At 38.7% G+C, this 22036-nt stretch overlaps 1 protein-coding gene and 2 long non-coding RNA genes across 6 annotated transcripts in view; 2 read left to right on the forward strand and 1 right to left on the reverse strand.

Annotated features, from left to right (window-relative positions):
- The first annotated feature begins 10 nt into the window (after positions 1 to 10).
- On the forward strand, positions 11 to 18422 carry LOC121328875. Of its 2 annotated transcripts, none has more exons than XR_005951729.1 (4): positions 11 to 131; positions 3987 to 4122; positions 13205 to 13430; positions 15352 to 15426. It is a non-coding gene; the product is annotated as an uncharacterized LOC121328875 (long non-coding RNA). The 2 variants fall into 2 exon arrangements; XR_005951728.1 differs by lacking the exon at positions 15352 to 15426 and adding an exon at positions 18336 to 18422 and having other exon boundaries at positions 45 to 131.
- LOC121328873 (cilia- and flagella-associated protein 74-like) overlaps positions 10876 to 22036 on the reverse strand; it is a 39713-nt gene continuing 28552 nt past the window's right edge. For all 3 annotated transcript variants that reach the window (XM_041274005.1, XM_041274003.1, XM_041274004.1), the window contains 16 exons: positions 19452 to 19625; positions 18794 to 18927; positions 18324 to 18600; positions 17633 to 17794; positions 17271 to 17440; positions 16792 to 16926; positions 16514 to 16623; positions 15714 to 15769; positions 15335 to 15454; positions 14992 to 15147; positions 14328 to 14457; positions 13880 to 14034; positions 13193 to 13325; positions 12475 to 12602; positions 11895 to 12029; positions 10876 to 11125 (listed from right to left, as the gene is read on the reverse strand). In XM_041274005.1, the coding sequence (XP_041129939.1) occupies positions 11030 to 11125; positions 11895 to 12029; positions 12475 to 12602; positions 13193 to 13325; positions 13880 to 14034; positions 14328 to 14457; positions 14992 to 15147; positions 15335 to 15454; positions 15714 to 15769; positions 16514 to 16623; positions 16792 to 16926; positions 17271 to 17440; positions 17633 to 17794; positions 18324 to 18600; positions 18794 to 18927; positions 19452 to 19625 (2271 nt within the window). In that variant the 3' untranslated portion in view covers positions 10876 to 11029. The remainder of the gene's footprint in view (positions 11126 to 11894; positions 12030 to 12474; positions 12603 to 13192; positions 13326 to 13879; positions 14035 to 14327; positions 14458 to 14991; positions 15148 to 15334; positions 15455 to 15713; positions 15770 to 16513; positions 16624 to 16791; positions 16927 to 17270; positions 17441 to 17632; positions 17795 to 18323; positions 18601 to 18793; positions 18928 to 19451; positions 19626 to 22036) is intronic.
- On the forward strand, positions 18508 to 22033 carry LOC121328876. Its single transcript, XR_005951730.1, has 3 exons — positions 18508 to 18640; positions 18849 to 18943; positions 19578 to 22033. It is a non-coding gene; the product is annotated as an uncharacterized LOC121328876 (long non-coding RNA).

A 22036-nucleotide genomic window follows, 5' to 3' on the forward strand; every position in this document is an offset into this window, starting at 1 on the left:
TTACATTATTTATTGTAGAGAGAGTGGCTCTTATTTTGGACACCTCTTTGATGAAATATACCTTTATTTTAATTTACTGCATGCTAGCTTGTTTGAATCAAGACGGATTTATTCAGCGTGTCGATTTTAAGGTCGGTCAGTTAATTCAGTATTGTCGCTCAATGTGTACATTGATATGCCCAGTTTTAGCAGAGGGGGGTGGAGCACTGACATTAATAACCTGCTATAGTATGGCTTGTAATAATAATAGGACGCCATTCTTTGAAGGGGTTTTCAGCTGTTTGATTTTTACTGTAAAGTTCCTTCACTGCAATACATCAGTCACTGGGCTCAGAGGCATTCTGTTTATTTCCATTCCAATGTTTGTAATTTACGATACCATAGTACTTTGTTCAACAATATTTACATTATAAAGACTAGCAGTCCATTAGGACTAGCTAAACTACCTTTGTACAAGCAATATATATATATATATATATATATATATATAGAGATAGAGAGAGAGAGAGAGAGAGAGAGAGAGAGAGAGAGAGAGAGAGATAGCTTAAAAGGAGTGACTGTAAGTAACCTTTTCATTGTTGCTTGCCTATAAATATTGTGTATTTTACATGTCAGTTGCCAAGTTAAGCATGCCTATATTTACAGTCTGATATAATCTACTGGTTTGCTTTTAGGTGTGCTTTTGGCTGTAGTGTATTTATTAAGTCTTTTTATTGCATGGGGTTCTGGATTATGACCTAGCACATTCTCAAACATCTATTTTAACAAAGTCGTTCTTTAGGAGGCTACTGTGTGCCTCATGGCTGACAAAGTGAACCCCCTGTGTCAGGTTAATTGTTAATTGTACTCTCCCGGCAGCTTGCTCTGGCATGAGGGTATTACTTATATAAACAAGGCTTGACAGCTGTGTTAGTGTACTGGGTGATCGATAAACAGGGTAGAACAAGCTCTCCCTGGAGAAAAAGTACTGTGTCTGAGGGGTAACTAATCGGCAAAAGGTTTTTGAAGCAACAAAGATCACTATTCCCCACTCAGGGTTTATTTAGGGCAAAGCTTACATGATGTGACAGCCTTCACGTACCAAAAAGTTCCCCTTGTCACCCAGCATTCCTTTCCACCCAGTTCCTCATTGCATTGGTAACCTGCAATGCTTTTTAATAGTCCCGCTTTCCTGGTAGCTACCCACGCTGTCCAGAGGTCACTGGAAAATCCAGGAGTATCTAACACATTCACCCCCCTTTCATTTCTAAGGAGCCCTTCCAAGGTTAGCCCACCTTGCACTTTTCTATTTCTAATGCCTTGTGATCAGAGAAATATTCAACTGCTAGTGCAAGTGCGTCACTGTGCTGTGCCACAGCATCTAAACTGGTGTATTTTGATCACCTGGCATATCTAAATGGCATTCAAGCATTTCAAACCTGTTAGTGTACAGGGGAGGATTTCAGACTCCCCATTACAGAGTCGTTTGAGATATTCCAGGTTTTAGTGTGAGCTTTCTTTGCACGTTAGCTGTACAAAAATATGGTGGTATGTCCAAACAAGCTCTGGTCTGTTTATTTAAGCCCCTATAAAAACCACAGTGGGACGGAATGGGTCACTGTAGGAAAGCCGCAGCCCTTGCATTGATTTCCAGTTCAGGTGTTTGTCTCCGAAGTTCACATTCCCATTCCTGGATCCAGTCTCACTTCAATGCTTCACGGTCACAGAGTTAAGCATTAACCATAACGCTAATCTGTATCAGTGGACAGCATGTGTGAATACACACAAAAACAGTTAAGATTACCAAAGAGAAAATGTTTCCTTGTATTTCTGTGGAATTGGGTCATACCAGAAACATTAACCATAGCAGTTTTATTTGAGACATTTCGTCTGTAAAGATGGGCTAATGAGTGTGAGACACCAGTCTTTGAAATTTAGTTTTAATGTCTGGGATTGCTGGGATTAGTGGCATTACTGAGATCAGACCTTGTAGACAATCAGATAAATGACTTAACATTGCTACTAATATGCTTTTACTGTGCTTTTTCAGGATCTAGGGGCATGCATAAGGCTGTAAGTCAAATGCCAGAGAAAAAAAGGTCTCACGAACTTGAATGATCCCAAAGCCTAGTTTAATTTGATATCTCTCAACCAGCATGTAGAAATTTGAAGGGAGCTGCAGGAAAATCAACTAGTGTGCGTTTTTGTCAGTATCATGCTTATCAGTGGTTGGAAGAAGAGGCTGTTAGTAATCACAAGCTGCAAAACTCAAGATGATACCCTTGCTTGCTATTGGATTTCTCCACGATTCTCCCAGGATGTTGTTTACTGCTTGCTGTGTGGCGGACCACAATAGCAGGCAGGGTGATTCAGTCTAGCAGACATGGGTGGCTGGCAACACAGTGCTTGTTTTCCCCTTGCGTTCCCACAGGCTCATGTTTTATTAGCGTGTCCCTCACTGTTCGATGTTATCATGCTTGTTTTTCTCTTCTCTTCCTATCTGTTTGATCAGCTGAGATTGCTGCAGGTTTGACTATTCCCTAATCTGAAGTCTATCCAATTGACTCACCTGTAGCTCTTTGGAAGATATACTCTTCCATCGGATTGGTCAAATAAGCTGTATTAGAGGGCCATTCACACCAAAGCCATTGTGGAGAAAGAAAAAAGCTGAGCTTTCATTGATGCGAAAAACTATTCAAGTACAGCCATTTAGATACTAGTGTCTGCAGGTTTTCCCTTTCAAAGAGCGAAATTCAAGAGGTGATTCCTGCCAGCCTGCAGTTATAACTAGGGGGTTGTATCAATCCAACAAAAGATGAGTTTGGGGTTAGCTCAAAACTTAAAGACACTGATCCCTGAGATGGTAGTAATATTATAGGAGACAGTAGAGCAAGTATTCCATTGACCAGCAATGCCAAATAAGCAATTTCTGTAATTCCAACTGATGATGGTTACTCTCCTTTAGTGATGATTTACAATTGCATCCTGTGAATGTGAACAAGATGAGTAAGTGGCAGTTCTGTAGACAAAGTAGGTAATGGAAAACCAAACCTGTTCCTCCACTTAAAATAATGAAACAAGAGTGACTTAGTAAGATCTAAAGCACTGCAAACACCCCACAAAAATACTAGATTATGTGCTTTATTGTATGTATTTATTTAACCAGGAGGTTGATCCATTGAGAATGATGCCTCTTTTACAAGGGAGTCCCGGAAACAATTGAAAAAGACACAATAAAATCAGCCCTCCCCAAGTAGGGGAGAATTATGTGCTAACAAGGGACGATGGGCTGAATGGCTTTTTCTAGTTCCCAAACTTTTCTTATGTTCTAAGAGGGTTTCTACAATTCAGCTGGACAAATAATGGCTCTATAATGAATGGAAGCTCCTTTCACAGACCAGTATAGTACAACACGCAGGTTATTGTTCTGAGAATACTTATGGTCTTGTTACTGCTGTCACTGAAGTTCCAATGTATGATCAAAAAGTCTCTGACTTTCTTGGGAAAATTACTGTAAAAAACTGAAATAGCAAAGGTTCTGTACTGTATAAATGCATGTTTTAAAACTATAGCAAATATAAATAATAAAATGCGCAAAACTTTCATAAATGATTGAAACTTTGCAAGAGTAAATCTGGCTATTACAGGTTTCTGAAGCTTTCTTTTTTTATAAATCTGAACTGTGCTCTATTGTCATTAAAATTGGACTGGCTTTCCTTAACGCATTGTTATGCAACGCAGCTGGATAATTGGAATTGCTGGGCCCCATCTGCATCAAAGGAATTGGACACTAAAAGGGGGACTCGTTAGCATGCCTTGAACAGGACTAGAGTGGTGAAACTCACTTCAGAACCCTATTTCTCTCCACAGTGTTTAACCTGAAAATAGTATAAAATGAAAACAGTAAAGACAAGTTTCTCAAAAAATAAAATCAAGTTAGAAGCCAGTAAGCAATCTTTGATAGGAATATGTTAAGACATTCCTAAAGAGGCCTCCTTCTTTTTCAGAGAGCCCCCATTGGCAGAGCTGTCTTCATTCGCTGCTCCTCAAAGACCTCTCCCAGAGCCTCCCCCTTGTGTTTCTTGGGCGGGCTCTTTGAAGTCAAACCCCATTCAACTAAAGCGCAATTTCTGTAGTGGAGAGGTGAGTACTGAGTGTCTTATACTGATGTTAACATGATGAACTCCCCAGCCTCTAGGAGAAGGGTCATTACAAGATCTTCTTCTTCTTCTGCATGCAAACCGTGAACCTCTTTCTCCATCACACTCACTTCATGTATTATCAACATGAAGGAAACACCACCCCAGAATATGATCCACTGCAGCAGGAATGTCTATAGCACAGCAGACTTCACGAATCATACCTACTGTATATCCTGAAACTGGTTCCACAGCTTGTGGGGGAAATGTGTGCGGCTGAAACTAGAAACAATGATTGCTTTGTGGGAAGAAAAAAAATGCACATAGGGCTGTGAATACAATGACTTCCATTTACGTGCAAACTGCACATGATTGATAATGCCTGATGGAAACTAAATTTAGAAACAAAGCCACAAACCGAGCCATATAATTGAACTGTTTGAAAGGATTTGGCAGGACTGTGTTTGGTGTCATTATCACCTGTGGCAACTCTAACTATTGCAGAATCACAGCTAGTTTGCAAAATGCTCAGAATCTGACACCTAAGCATTTTGCTAATCACAAGGCTGAAAGACATTACATAGCACAGCCACCCTTCTTTTTCCATCTTTTAACTGGGTGATGTCAAGTTGAGTCTTAAAGGATTCCAATGTGTTCAGCATCAGCAACATGAGTAGGTAAGCCGTTCGACACTCTCACCCCTCTGTGTCTGCTAAAAAACGTCTTGTCAAAGTCTTTCAGTTTCTTTGAAAAACAGACAGTAAAAAGACAGAAATAACAGTTCCTCTACTGTTGATCACTCTCTATTCAGAAAGAATCAGAATGGAATTTCCTGTCTGAAGGATTGTCAAAGCATTCTGTATTCACAGGTGTGCTCAACCCCCCTTTGTCTGCACCAGACTGGAATCTGTCATAGTTGCATGAAGGTTCAACAATCTCGGCCCTTGCAATGTATACCTCAGAGATTTAGCACTGGCTTTGTAGAATGTGTTCCATATTACCTATCATATTCGGTTGATAACAGCATACTAAGCATGACCGCAGCAGTTTGCATTGTGGAGACTGTGACTATGACCTCACCATCTGTACAGTGCTTGCAGACAAGGGGTGTAGTCATTTACTGACTCGGTTATTTGAGACGCACTCAGGTCTAATGCTGTGCAGTATTATCTACACTTCTATTACTCGCAGTCTGCTAGGTCAAACTCTACAGCACCAATGGCAGGCATATAAAGTAAAAGTTTGGTCAAGTAGACAAAGACGTTGGGTGGAAACTTTTGTCCTTTACATTTTAGTTTCTTTTGGTAATTCTAAAAAGCAGACAAATGTTATGCAGGAGCTACCAATGGTGTTCGAATAAATAAAATGGAATTTCCACTACTCATTGAGCAAATGCATCTCCAGGACCACACGGAGTTCCATAAGGGATTGTGTTTTCCCTTTAATGACACTCCAGGGAGCAGAGAAGTTTCACTTGGTTTTACTATCTTTCCCTGTAGCATTTACCCTAAACACCTGTGTTGATGATGTGGAATGGATGAAAGCTTACTGTTATATCAGTAACCAGTCAACCTGCTGCAATAAATGAAACCTCATGTTCACATATAGACAGAATAAACACCCTCTTACTTGTGATCCATGTTTGTGTACAGTGTCCTGTATTTCACTTACCGCTCCCAGTTCTGGTTGTCTCCTGATACTCTCAATGCGCCCTGGACTGGAGTCATGCCCATTACATTACATATGTTTTGCTCTGACTTTGCAACAGTCACTTGTGCTGCTTGGGCTCTGAGTCTAATTTTACCTAAAGTGTTTGCTGGTATACTTTGCTTTTATTCATGGTGGAAGAAGATGGCTTTTACATCATAACCAGGGCCTGATCACTAGGGCTGTCCTCATCCAGGCCCCGCATGATGTAACCCCTCTGTGGGGTTTGCACCTCCAGGGAGGCTAAGCACACCTCTCAACTTCACTAATGTCTAAAAGAACAAAACAAGGCGTCGCTGAAATGACAAAAAGAAATCCAATCAGAACAATGTCGGCTTATCAAATATATTTGACATATATTGTCAATACATTTACTTTGTAAACGGTCTACAAAACATTTAAAACAAAAATGTTTTCCTCTGAGATCTGTGTCTGTCCAAGGCTGAGCAAGAACTTACCAACCGACAACAAAACTGACAATTTGTAGGTTGAGTGCCTGGAGCCGGCTGTCCAGTACCATTAACCATTTCCTGCGTCATGTCTAGTGTCAGCTCTCCTTTTAAAGTCACACGCGCTCATGCTGTTTTGGCAGGAGCGATGTAATATTTTCTCAAAAACAATTTGAGGGTGACAGAAACATTGACCTGAAACCATGTCATGCAGTTCCAAAGACGTCCTCTAGGTGGTACACTGCCGCAGCTCTCTGAGAAACCGGAGAGTATCAGATAGAAGAGTGCAGAACTGTTGTAAACAACTAAGTAAAAGCTGTAAAGGTTATCTTGTACATCAAACTGGTTTTCCAACCTATATTCACATTTCTGTACGTGTACTCTCCGGGCTGTAGAACGTTTTGAAATGAATATGTTAAATCATTTAGTTAGGAAATGTCAAAATAGTTGTCAATAATAACTAGAATGTGCGAAGTAAGAACTATCAAACGGCTTGTTCAAATCCAGAAGAAAACACTTGGAATCTCAGGTAATTCACCTCACGTCTTAAAAAAACAAACCAACAACAACAAAAAAAAAAAACCAACACATTATTTATTTCTTCAATTTCCATTCCTAACGCAAGAACGGAAGCGTTGCTACTGTGTGCCTTCCCCAGCAAAGTTCATTACAATTTTATATCATTGATAGGTGATTATTGCAATGAGTTAATTAATTTGTTCTTAAAGGGAAAGTGTCAGCATTACAGTAGAACGATACACAAAAGTTGTTTTTCAATTGAATTATTTTGCAATAATACTATTATAAACATGGAGCCAATGAAAGCCCTTTAAAGCTCCCTGAGATTCAGTGGGAAGCAGACTGTGTGTATCCATTTTGTCTGTTTTTGTAAAAGCACTCTTTCAGAACAGTTGTGATAATAGAACCCCACATGGAAACTAGCTCTTGGCATTTAAGCTGTCAAACTGGGTTTATATGAGCCTGTAGTCATTTTGATCGGTTGGCATAGCAACATCATATAAAATAAATAAATAAATAAATAAAAATCCAAGTTCTTCAAGTGGCAGATTTATACCTGCCTGTTTCATAGAGCCAGTGTACCCTGCCACTGCCAGGGTGAAAGAAATCAGATTGAGCAATACAACAGTCTGCTAAACATTATACAAAATGTCCCCTCGATCTACAGTCCTAAAGCTGAATTGGACTGTAATCCCAGTGAAATGACAAACCCCAGTTAAAGATTGTGCATCTTCTCATGTGTCACAATTCAAAAGGAAAAGGCACCACCCTACTCACATCAGCATGCAGCTGAACACCATGCTGCCCTTGGCAAAGAGGCCACTGCATTGCTAGCGTAACACAGCCGTATCTGTCTTGCAGTGGCTGCATTGCCACAGTGAGAAAGCCATTCTGTTAGTGCAGTATTGTATAACCAATTGGATGGTAGTTTTAGATTTGTTTGGTTTTCCAAACAAACCACCCACAGTGAATGATTGATCCCTATCCCTGTTATCGAACACTACCCCACACACTCCTGCAGTTTGGTGATGCAGGAGCTAAATATAGTGTGTGTGTGTGTGTGTGTGTGTGTGTTTGTGTTTACTCTCAGCATCCGGAACTGAGCCAGAGATTTATATGAATTCTAATACTGGAACACGCATTGTAGTTCAAACAGGTGTTAATGGAAAATACCATTCACAGATACTGTGGTGCATTTTTATAAGGGAAGGTGTTACGATAAGACTGACTAAATCAAGTCACATAGTTTTAAACTATTTTACAGCACTGAGTCACTTGAAACTACAGCTATGGCCAAATGCTTTGCCTCCCCCTTTATAATTAACATATTTTTCTTCATAAAGTCGAATGAAACCTGGTGAATAATGTTAACACATTGAATTATATACCGCTTTGTAGTTTTCACATATATATATATGTGTATTTTAAATGAAGTTTCTTTCCTAAAATTCTAGCCATAGCTGTAGATGCTTGTTCTTATTCCTGAGTTATGCAATAACATTTTACAGAATACATCTGTGAGAACAATACTGTCCGCAGTGTTCTGTGATTTCCTATCAGATTTCCAATGCCAGTTTGAATCTGGTTGAGACTGGGATAGGAAGCTTCTAGTGTTGGATAACTTCCTAAATATATGTGCATATATAAATAAAGCACTGTGTTTCACAACCCAGCTGATACTTCAAGTCTAGCGTTGAATAACAGCCAGAATAAGCATGTGTTGACATTGCAGGATTCTTAGTTTAGAGTTGCACGCGTCGATTGGGACAGTGCAGTGCTGTAGAGAATTCACAGAGTCATTAAACTGTAGGGTCATCTGTGCGGAGGTCAGCTGCCCTACTTACATAGCTATGGAAATGAATAAGGTGGTAAATGTGGTGGCATTTATTTATTTATTTATTTAATTTTTAAAGTGGCTGTAGTTTTGAAACATACTCTTCTGCTTACTGTATTGGTGCGAATGTGATAGAAACATGTGACGTGTATGTATTTTCATTGTAAAATGTTCTTGCACTCGCACTTCCTAGGTAATTTCAGGGACAAGTTGTGAGTGTATTTTAATGTTTAACGGTAGCATGCTCCTTTGTATTTATTAGTACTGGCATTCAGATCCACAGAAATCTTGAAACAATAACTGAACAACAATACCACTAAGTGTCTTTTTCCTTTGTTTCTTTCCTAGTCAGTATATTTTGTATGTGTGACGGCTGCATCATTCTCCACTGATACATGCTTGTGCAGTTTTGACCTTGTTACAGCATCAGTTTGTATAAAACCTCATTATGCATTTAGTGTTGTATATCTCTGCAACTTGCAACTGATAATTAAGAAATCATGTAGCAATAGGGAGCTGGGGGATAAGAACTGAGTATAAACTTGTCAGACCAGACCAGCGTGTTATCAGGGCAGGAAATTCTTAATGTTCACTGCAAGTGATTTCCCCTACCCCTCTATCAGCTTGGCAAAATGACAGGACATTATGTTTTCTTACAGGACTGGTCAATGAAGAAAAATGTGGTTTCAGAGAGACCCTGCATGGAGTCATACCTGATCCACCTTCACATTTACTGTATATGAAACTCACAGCGCAATGACATGGTGGTTGGCATTCCTGCTAATATTTGTGCCACATGGCACAGGGCACCTGCAGCCGCCCAACCACAAGCAAACAGCAGGCCAGACCGTAACATATACCCCTGTTCCCATAAAGACACAAACAACATAAACAACAGATTTGAAAGGGAAAAGAAACAGCAAGCCTTTACAGAGTTGTTGTTCTTGCTAGTTTAATAGCGTTAAAAACAGCTCTTGCATGGTCTGGAAGGTTGTGCCTTTCTTTTGTTTGTGGTGTCTAATCTCGTATTACAAGTCACAGAAGCAATGGTGCATAGCAAGAGGTGCTGTTGAAAAAGTATGATACCTGGACAGGTAGAAACTTCCATTCCACACAAGCCATTTAAGCCACATGGTTTTTAATTCAGATATCATCCCTGTTTTTTAAGATGCTTTAATGTCTTGTGTCATAATGATTCCTAATAAACACCAAGCCAGTGTAGATAGAATTCTGATTAATGTGGTTCACTTGACTGCAAAACATTTATTGGTCCTGATTTTCAAATGCATACAAACATTTAAAACAAGGACATGCAGATTAATAATAATAATAATAATAATAATAATAATAAATAATAATAATAATAATAAAGTTATATAAATATAATTGTTATATAAACCTCATCAATATAAGTTAAGGACGACTTTAAAAGAAATAGCCAAGGATAACTTAGGTCTGTTTCCAGCCCGAGTAGTTTTTTGTGACACACAGCAAGTGGAAAGAGTGTTAGCGTTGAATATGTTTTTTGTATTCAATGCTGCAGAGTGAATAGCATAATAAGGCACTATGCAATTGCGTTATGAAGTTCAGCATGGCTAGCTAATGCACAAGAACATATTGTTGCTTAGGAAACTATGCAGAAAAACACTAAGACAATAATAGTTATCCATCAGTGGCTTTTTAATTCAATTGCATTACTCATAGGAACTTCCCATTTAAATGTTTAATGTCTGACTATGTAAAGTGTATCAGATTGAATCAGTGATGCATCAAGCTTTATGTTTACAGACACAGCTCACACACAACACAGCTATTTGAATGATATGAATGGCTGTGATAACTAAGGTAGCCAGTGCCCAGCTAATTAAATAGCTTCTGAAAGCATCTTGATCTTAATATTCCTCAGTCATGTGTCTGAGACAATAAAAAATACAGAGCTCTTAACCAAAAGGAGTTAGGAGTGGAAACAGTTGCAGCAGATAAGGCTGATGTGCACTCCAGTTTGACAACTGATTACACTATTCAGTGCCATAGGACTTTTTCCACTATTACCTCTACATAAGTACAGGGTGTAAGAATACCACGTGCATTGTACTGCACCTTCCAATAGGGCATTATAGGTGAGTTTGACCATTTTGACAGACTTTATTGTTTTTTTTTTTTTTTTTTTAGAACTGTTTAAATTTTATAAGGAGCATGATAAAAACAAAACAAATTCAATGAAAAAAACAAAACAAACATACACCATTTTTTATTTTAATCTTTAAAATTTTTTTTTTTTTTAAATCCATGAATGTGTTTTTGTACAAACTGTGCTATTTGTTTGAAGACATTTATTTCCAGCACTTAGGAAACGCAGAATGAAATGAGAGTGCCTTTCCCAGCCCCAGTCTGCTGTTCATTCACGATGATACCAGAGCGAGTAGGGTTAGTTTGTAGATCTCTGTAACATCTCCTTTGAGGGTAAGCTGTGTTGCGATTGAGACAGGCTGGGTCACCTAGAAAATAAGTTAAGCACAGTCAGCTAAATTAACAGATTTGCCAGGTTTTTTGCATTGTTTCTAAAATGATTTCAGGCTGCAACAGGTAGGTTTTTCTGTTGTTGAAACAAAACAAAACACAAACACAAAACTTTTTACACTTTGTAGCAAAATCATGGTTGGAAAAAAAAAAAAAGAAAAGAACTGAACAAGCCTGTCCACATTCCAAAAGGAATGACGTGAAGATTCCACATTCTCGTCTAAAACAATGAACTGATTGTTAGCTTAATGTGCTGCAAAACACCCTGCAAAGTATACAAGAAATGCATTACATTAACTCTGCTGTGTCCAGTGCTGCCCCTATCGCAGCAGCGTTATATTAATCCACTGTTTATCAGAGCCAACATCACATGTATTATAGGAGTCACAGTAATTAAAGACTGCAGTAAAGAACACATGTGCTGTGTGCCCCATTGTCTGAACTAGCCATAGAGCATACAATTGTTGTATCAAAGCCAATTGTACCACACAAAAATATTAAGACACCTTTACCATTTCAGCACCATTCTTACAGTTCTTTTTACAAAATTAAAAAAAAAAAAAAAAATGAGAAAGATTTCCCATTCTACAAAAAGCCTCAAAGTTGAGAGGCACATGGCTAAATAAAGTGGCACCAGTGTGAGCACTGTAGCATTTGCATCACAGAAAATACCAGGATAATATTGAGTAACTACCAGTGTGGAAAATAAAATGTTTGTAGTTGCGTCAAAATCAGTTGTAGACTCACATCATGGCCACTAGGTGGTACCCAAGTCACAGTAATAGACTTTTTCTGACCAGGATCAACAGCTCCCTTCCCTGGATCCACGTTGAAGCCTTTCTGCTGGAGGCTGTTTAGATTATCTAAACTAAACTCCACGTTCTGCCAGGGGGAAAGGATTGCAGAGTAAATGATCCTTATGAGATAGAAACACAACCACAAACTGGCCGTGCCGCGTAATAATCCACTGAAATGTTACATAGCAGAAGGGAACAAAACAACACAAAAGGTCAGCCATTCACTTGTGGGACAGTGTGCATGAATGGATTCAGCTTTATACACATACCTGGCATTAAATACATTATCAATTGAAATTAAGGGTTTCAGAAAAGTAAATCATCCACTGCCAGGCCTTCTCTACAGTTCAATACTCCAATAGGGAACTAACTTGAAGCTGTGGTCCTGCATTTTGAATGGCTGTGAATATTATTATTTATTGCTGTTCACCTAATCCAGGGTATGAGTGTTCATTCAAGCCTGGATCTGATATACACACACCTCTACAATATGTAATATGCAATTCAGTCCTTTAAATAAATGAACATGCCTTTTTAGCCAGGGGCTGTGTGGATCGGATACAGCCGACCTGCAGCTCCCGTACTGCAGGCGTCAGTGTGTTCTCACTGCAGGCAGCCTTGAGGGTGAGCAGGACTGGTTTCATCAGCTCCACTAGCTCTGAACAAAACACAAGCAGGCAGGCCCTCTGCACTCAGTCAATCCATATAGACAGAAGTATAGCCACATAGACACAGTGCAGTTTATTCAGCATGGATACAAACAGGATTTGCAGTTTATTCAGCATAGATAGATACAGGATTGCTACCTATTTTAGAAAACTTTCAAATTAGGATCTTGACGTCATTTAAAAAAACAAAACAAAACGATATGAACGTAATTTTGATATGCTATTCAACGTCGTGTAATCAAACTACAAAATGATATTGCAAAAAGTCTACAGGAAGCCATTATAATAGTACAGTATTTCACGTTAGATTTCGAAATGTCACATTTTTCAATATAAAAAATGTTTGTGTGTGTGTATATATATATATATATATATATATACATATATATATATATATATATATATATATACAGTACAGTTTATATAGTCTGGATATAAACAGGACTGCTAAGAACACACTACCTATTATAGACAAATACCATCTACTGTTTTGTACAGTGCAATATGTATAGTACACAGTATGGGTTGACACAATTGTGATTTTAAAACCTATATAACCACTGTTTCATGCAATAGTTACCGTTTCCTTCAGGGTCTTCCTTTGCAGGCAGATCGGCGAGGGATTCAATTGGAACATCCAGAGGGTCTCCCCCGTCAACAAACATGGTGTGAATCCTTGACGATCCCTTCAGCTGGATTACATGGGCTACTTCCTGGAGAAGAAGAAGAAACATGAACAGAATCAGTGATTGTTGATAAGCCTGGACATCTGTTTTCAGTGTCACTAATGAATATCAGCGATCAATCTGTGATCAAAGGTAAGGGAGTGGTCAGAAAAAATGTGTATATAAATATATCTCATGGCGACTCTGACAGCCTTGGAGGGACAGCACACAGTTCAGTAGACTCCTAAAAGCTGGACTGTGTCTCTTTGGATTGTTAAACTTCCTAAAACCCGAGACAGCTTGCTTCCTGTTTGAATAATACTCTTTAACAGGGTTCTTGTTCAGTCAGAATCTCACATTCATGTAAGATGCCATTAGGATGCTCATGGAGGAGATCCAGCCACACTGTGGTGGGAAGTGTATCAGGAACACATTTTTCTTTCCAAAAACAAGTATTTCTCTTCGTTGACAGATTTAGGACATCTTTAGAAAAAAAAAACAACCTATAACCAGTGAGTGGGTATTGTTTTAGTTATGTTAAGTTGACCTTCATTTGAAAGAGATTCAATGGCAGTGTATTTCTATTACTCCACTTACTGTACCTTATTAACTATCTCCACCATCAGTCGATCAGAGTAATACAGACTCTCGTGGTCGGGCTGGAAAGTCACGGTTATATCCTGGCTCGTCCCAGGGTTGATAGCACCCTCTAGAGGTGACACACAGAAGACGCTGAGGCCACTGTTATTTTGAGTACCTGGCAATGGCAAGGATTATTACAGTTTACTGGCTCGCTGGGCCTCACAGAGCATGTGAAAAGTTCTAGTTACAACTAAACGACAATACTTTAAAAGTCATCAGCATGAATTGTATTTGAATAGCCGTGACAATGATCATTAATACAAACACAGGCAAGGTGAGGATAAAGACTTAAGCAACCCTGCCCGCTCCCTTATAACACTGAAAAGGTTTTCTTTTTACTGAACTTGTGAGCTTTTACAAGTCCTCTGCACGGTTCAAAATAAACAAACATGACAGCAAAGCCCTTACCTACTAGGGACTGTGGTTCCTTATTGGGCGATAGGAACGATGGGAGCCCCTGCTGGTCTTTATGCTTCTTCACAGACACGCTGTCCTGTTTCAGATTGTAGTTCACAGGGATGGAGGAGGTGTTCTGCAACTAAACACCAGAACACACACTTGACTCTGCCAGTTTACACTGAAAATTACACTATTCAAATGAAATCATAAAGAGCCTTTCATGAAAAGAATCCAAAGGGCTTAGGCGCTTTAGCTGGGTACATACACTGGAAGCCAAGCAAAGCAGCCAAACGTTTGATGAAAAAGATTAGCCTTAATTCTGCCCCTTGAGATATTTGCAGAACTCACCTTCCTGTCAACTGTTAATGATGCATAATGTTCTCCTGAAAGACAACATCATGGTCAGCCTCTATAATTTAAGTCACTACCTGACTTGGTCTCACTGATTGAAATAAACCCCCCACTGCATAGCAGTTTGTGCCATTACTGGTTTACTGTAAGCCTAATTAAGCCCACTTTTTCCTCTCAGTGGGTTTACTAATTAAGCTCACAGTTAAAACCTGAATTGACTCAAACTGCTATGCAATGAAAGTCTTAGTTCCAACCGTACACTTAAAATCACAACACCGTAGTCTAAGGAAACTGCCTTTATTTGTCCTAGGGAATTATTTACCTTGAATACAGATGTGGAACTCTCATTGGCTAAAACATATCCAAAATCCATGATGCCTCCTTCAGCTGAACAAGTCACTGATGGATATATCCCAATGCCAGAGAGGTTCAGGCAAAGGGTCATGTTTGAAGTTCGGATCTCCAAGGTCTCGTAGAACTGTAGGGGACAGAACAGGAGTGATGTCTCATAGTGCAGTTAGTGCAATGGCACAGACAGAAAAGGATACTGCATAGTGTAAAAGTAGGTTAAAGAACAGAACCATAGCACAGAAGTATGCTTTCACTAGATCGCTTGTCTAAAGTAAGAGCAGGTTTATTGGCATAGCATTGGAATACTTCCTTACCTTTTTGTCCTCCGCAGGAGAAAAAGAAACTAGCAGGGTGTGGGTAGCTCCAGGCTGCAGAGGCCTGAGCGCATTCATTAACTTGAAGGGACCATTGGGATCCAGGAGGGTGGAGCCCAGCTTAAAAAACACACCAGTCAAGGATTCAATGACCCTTTTTGATGCTTGTAATGAAAGCGAAGGAAAACTTCAGCGGCAGTGTTGGTCTTATAAAAGCTTCCCAGTCTAAACTTGCAGGGCAATGTTGCACTTTACCATGCTTTGTTTTGCTTTATTTTTACTCATGAAGAAAAAGCAAAAAGAATGAAAGAAATAGAAAATAAGAGAAAGAAAGAAGAGGAATTATTTTCTGGGGTCTAAAGCAACTGATAAAGGATACTTCAAGAGTTTCATGTGAGATATTCTGTACTGTAACCCTCTTTACCACCGTCTGCCCTAAAAAGATACAAAAAAGTCAAGGTTAAAGATAGATTTATATTACATGCTGCATACATTGTGGGTATTTAAGATACCATGCTGTCTTAGATACATCCCAATACAGGAAGCCTGGCTATCTGCTCTACCCCAAGAAACCAGTCCTCAGCTAGTCCTGCCTGGTTAAAAAAAAATGGTTTGAACAACTTGAAAATAAAACAAATGCATGAATTAGTGTCTGGTTCCATAGTTCGGTCTTTTCTGTACATGCCTGTCTTTTCACTCCACAGGGTATGTCTCCTTGCATCTTTGAAATCTGATATCTGTCTTCTGTTTTATTTCATGGATGACATTCACAGTTAAAAGATGACTCAGAATGACTGCAATATATTTTGCATGCTACGTTTCAAAAAACCTAAATGTGGTACAACTCAATTTGTTTTCTCCAGGCTTACACATTAAAATCTGTCAAGGAAGGACAGTTACACCATTTATTTTTTTGCTGTATCATCAAAATTCAAATTTGAAAATAGTTTTTTTTTCTTGTTTTCTTTTTACATGAGGAAAGATTTCACATGTTGGGCAATCAAAACAGCAAATCACATTCATTTTTATTTAACACACTTTGTCACACGATGTACTTTGTGCAACATTTTAAAGATACTTGCAGTGAATTGAAAATACAGATACACCTTTTTATTAATTATCAAACAATTTTATCAACATGATGATGCATTTTACATAAGCAATACCATTGTTTCCCACCTGCTGCCACTTCTTTGAAATTCACTGTGCTCCTGCCATGGTCGGAGAGCACCACTAGAGGGGGCACTACTGCAGGACAGTGCAGCTCAAGGTAAAGGGTGTTGTGGGGACTAGTAGGGGGGAGAAAGCAGATTTGACAGTCAACCTTGTAAATTAAACACAGTTTTTTGTATTATTATTATTATTATTATTATTATTATTATTATTATTATAAATCGCAATATTAATTGCTGAAAAAGGTGTGTGAAAGGAAAATGATATGACAAGTTGAGCTTTACCTGTATTGCAAGTGACCTGGATCATTCCTATTTGCTGATTTTCCACTTGCTACAAAGCAGGGGATGATGTATCTCTTAAAAGAACCTTTGAATGAGCGGATCAGTGAAGCCTGGGCGGCAGCAAAGCTATCTGAACTAGAACGCAACAGAAAGATAAGGCAATGCAATAAATGACACATAGTTACAAAATAAAATGTGTTTAAATCTACACATATGCATGTGGGTTCCAGTAAGTACGTTTATAATAACGCAAATACTAATGTCAATTAATTCAGGAGTAAAGGTGCGTATATTAGTCTATTAAACAATGTGATTCAGTCAGGATATATATATATATATATATATATATATATATATATATATATATATATATATATATATATATATATATATGATTACACATTTTTACATCATTTTTTGTTATGTAGCATGCATTGTTTTTTGTTCTGCCCCTTCACACTGGCAGGCAGGACACCTACTCTGGTGGTATGTCTCCTGGTTTAGGAGGGTTGAAGGGGCTTCTGTTCTCATTGGAGTTTGCTCTGGGAGTGTCACATATTCTGGTGTTCTTCTCGCTCGCTGTTTGTTTAGCGGAGGCTTGCTTTTGCTTCTTTTTCCCTTTCGATGCAGACGGAGGCTCCTTTTTGCTCTGAGTAAAGCCATTGGATAGAAAACGATAAGCCCCCATGTACAGCGCATTTGATAAACACTGGCAACTTTTCTCTGACTTAAATGTTAAATTATAAATAACAGTAAATAAACTCATTGGTTTATGGGGTAGGTCTATTACAAGAACATCCAGGGCTGAAGGCAGACAACTCTCTCTGAAATAAAGCCCCACCATTGCATCCATCTCGGCTTTCTTGGCATTTGTGGCCTCCTTTTCTTTCTTGTCCTGCAGTAGTAATCTGGTCTCCTCAGCACGACACAGCATGTGAACAGCCTCCTCCTGGATCTGCTGCTTATACAGACTGGGTCTGAAGCAAACCTGGACCAGGCAGCTCTGAGGACACACACACACACACACACACACACACTCAATGTAACTACATTGCCACTTCAAGCTTCATAAATATAATCACCTGTACACAAATAAACAGGGAATTACAACACATTAATGAGGCCAAATGCAATAAGTATTAGTCTTCTGATTGATGTTGGGCCTGTGTTGTCTGCCGCTGTGTTTCTGAGACTTTTTGCTGCACTGACATGAAACTTGGAATTTATGACTATCACCGATGGGGAATATGAATTTTGGTGCAACAGGGCTGTCTGAAAACCATGCTGGCGGTGTATCCTGATACCGCGATTGCTCTAAAATGAAATCTTTTAGAGACTATCTGATAAAAAGTGTGCACATAATATTGTACCTTACTGTAATGTGCCATAGACCATACAGGCGCTTCCACTTCAATCAAGCAGGGCCCTAATCCCTTACTGGCATGAGATAGTTACTATTACTATTACTATTACTATTATTATTATTATTATTATTATTATTATTATTATTATAGAATATGTATTTCTCTTACCTTCCCCGGTAGTACTGTCCCTACTGCTGGAGTGATGGTGATATCTGAGTCCTCTGGATATACAAACTCGAAGGAAGTCGGACCCACGGGTGCAATCTCCCCCTTGCCGATCCGTGGCACAGGGTGGGTGAACTCGTTACGGCTGGTGTGGGAGTTCACCACGTACAGGGTTGCTGTGGACTTGTCATTCACCGCCGTGGCACCAAACTGGACCAGAGAGTGAGACAGCTCCAGGGGAGGGTGGACTCCAACTGCTTTGCAAGACAACTTGAAATCTCTGAATCGAAAAATGGATTTAGTGTAAATAAATCATCCAGGTAAATATAGGACACATGCAATGTTAAATGCTAATATGTGCAAAATGCAAGTATATGACGATTCCACTGGAATCAGTCAGATTGCTGAAAACCCCACTCTTTAAACTCCACTGATTGGAATGAGAACACTTTTCCGGACACTGCTTTAGCTACCTGTTGATTCCTGACTTGCAGGTGAGCTCAAAGCTGTATTCTTTTGCCTTTTTAGCACTGAATATGATGTCAATCTCGACAGTCTCCATGGGAAGAAGGATGCCAAAGCCATCATTGGGCTGAACATCTACATACTGAAAATGAAAACAGGTAATAATACATCATTACACCACAAGTACGTTGGACTGAAGTGTGTGGGGGTAAAAATGGAAAAACAATGTGATTTATTACGATTTAACCTTATACTGGTGAATACAACTTTTTTTCATTTTGATTTCATTCATCATAAAATTGTGAATTAGATGATTTATTTTTTAAATAATCCAAAGCATCTTTCTGGGACTGAAGTTAATTCATTGAAGATCAATCTGAGATGCTGCAGTGCCCGTATGATTTCCCTATATGGGTCTCTAATAATTTAAAAAAGGCTCAACAGATGTTCAAATTGAGAGATGTACAGTATAGCTACATTCACAAAGCCACAGATATTGGGGAACTAAAACTGTTTTTTTGTTTGCATTATTACAAAGAAATCACTGGGACATTACAAAGGTAGTAGTAATGTGACAAATGTTTTAGATTTTCTGTTTGTCTACACTGCTTATTGTAGATAAGTACTGGTATGTTAAGAGGCAGAATTCCTGATTACAATTCCCACCTTTGGAATTCCGACAAACCCAAACTCCTGCGGAAGAAGAGACTTGTTTGTGAGGTGCACGCTGGTTTGAACCGACTCGTGGATGGAGCAGTGTCCGAAATCCACTTCTTTTCTGTCAAACTCCAGATCAGAAGCTGTGACAACAGCGTGGACTGCAAACAGAAGTGGCCGGGTCTGTGGAGAGTCAATGTCAGCTTATCCAGACAAACAGAACAGCAAGGCCAACACTACAGAGGCTACACATGCTATCCATTGGCATGCTGTTTGGACCCATCCTTTGCCCTTTCACCCTGAATGGTCCTGTACTGTTGTTTCATATTGAGATTTTTTTTTTATCATTATCTCCATTGCTCAATTTATATATAAATAAAGATTTATGTAGCTACATTTCTTTTAAAGCACATCTTTTGCTTCCCACATTTCAAGAAACAGCGGGTGATTTAAATGTCTATTTCTTCTAATGCAAAAATGATTAGAAATGATCCTGGCTCATTGCCTTCCTTGGACACTGTTTCTTCATTAAAACTGGGGCTGACAGTGTGAACATGTAAAAGCAGTATAACACTTGGAATCTGTAAAGCTTTGATCAGTCCTTCAAAGAGCAAGCAGTGGGGTTTCCGAAAAAATAGTGTTCTACGTCCCACGTGCTGCTACAATTGTTTAAATAGCTTCCCTGTAGTAAACAGTGATAGCAACACGTGGGAACTTATGATGCTATATTTTTCAGAGCCCCTCTACTTACTCTTTAACCCTTAACTGTCAGAACTATCATAACTATCATAATATGCATGCAATAGTTTAGAAATCTTTCAAAAGATTCATGGGTTAAGATAGCAAGATATTTTATGCTAACTAGCCAGTGACTCTTATTACGGTACTCTGGGCAGATTGAATAGGAAAACATGCGGGTACAAGAACACAGCAAAATAAAACTGCAGCAAGCCAGCTTACATTTTAGCAAGACTATAAAATATGCATTCGCAGCACATGCAGAACAGCACTGGAATTACACAAATGATTAGCACTTATGGCAGGATGCTAATGCGCTGCTTGTGAATAGCTGGCTGAGACAAGCCGAGCATTACTGATCACTTTGACTTCAAAGACTTTGCTGTATGCAGTTATAAGACTTGTCTGGAATCAAATTCATTTTCAGCTATCTTTAAACATGCGACTCACAGACAGAAGAGTTCTGATGCAACAGAAACTCAAACCCACTGACTGTGTGTCCATCGACTTATGAGCTCAGGACATTTCAAATTGTGAAGCATCTTGGAAACTAAAATCTTATATATGCTTGCAGAAGCAGAACGGGCTTCAATGACTTTTGAAGCACAGCTATTACTATTAATAACCTTTTAACAGTTAAAAAGGGCGCTGAGATCATAGCATCTTTTTCAATGGTGAATACTGTATCTCCCCCTATTGAAATGAACACGGTTAGTAAAAAAAAAGAACAAAAAAAAAAACATTTTTCATTATTCCCTTTTCTAATTTGTTCAAATCCTGTGCCGAATTCAGTTTTCAAAAAGAATCTCAAACAAACTCTCTCTGTGCTTTTGCATTATTTGGCCCTGATTGAGGTCACATTAAAATAACACATTGCTGGTATAATGAATGTTTCAGAACCCACTGGGAGCAATAGCTAAAAGTTTGCTGTATAAAAAAGTACAGAAATAATTCATTATGTTTAGCTTTATCTACTCAAGAGTCCATATCATGCTCTACTCAATAAATCTGTACTTTCTAACAATAAATAAAACACATTCTACCTTCATTACGAATTCTGTATTATACCACAATCCCAGGCTTCCGTTTGAACTCGTAACCACTCTTAAAATTCAAACGATTGAGACCAGCACTTTCAAAACAACCCCACAGTGCATTGTGAACACAGGAAGCATTGAGGTCATTTCAAACCAGAGGACCTTATCATGGCATGATAAAACAAAACAAAGTCCACAACAGGAAACTACTTAGAAATAATCTGCTTTGTTTTCATTCAAAGTTTGCTTCATGCAGAAACAAAATTAAGGTCATCTTACGATGTGCAGGTATTTCCTGTAAAACGTTATGAGGATAACACAGAAATGCACAGAAAAAAAAAGATCCACATTTTTCGACCATGTAATTTGCTTGAAATTGTAACAGAGATTGTAGGTGACATCCATAACCTGTTTGTAGTCTGTTTTAATGGATTAATATAAAGTTTTGTATATACTGTTTATTTAAGAAAATGCATGCACTAAACACTATTTAATTCACAAAAACAGACATAAAGAATATGCAAATAATTCAGTTACATGACTATAACCCTGCTTTCCAATCTAAAGGTTACATCTTTATATATAACCCTCATCTCAATACGCTCTTCGTTTTGCTTCATGGAGAAAAGCTGGCACCCTGGGATGCTATTATAATGTGTGCCCAGTGCATTAGAAACATTAACCTTTCTGAAGTAAATGTTAAGGGATTTTACAGGAATTGTGCAAACTTAAACCAGGTCATGTGTAATGAATAGAGAGGTTTCATCGATGGACTGATAATAGTCCATCGCTGTTTAATAGGTTAGGTGTATGACTTGT

Source organism: Polyodon spathula, chromosome 16 (assembly GCF_017654505.1).
Source record: "Polyodon spathula isolate WHYD16114869_AA chromosome 16, ASM1765450v1, whole genome shotgun sequence".
Classification (NCBI taxonomy): Eukaryota; Metazoa; Chordata; class Actinopteri; order Acipenseriformes; family Polyodontidae; genus Polyodon; species Polyodon spathula.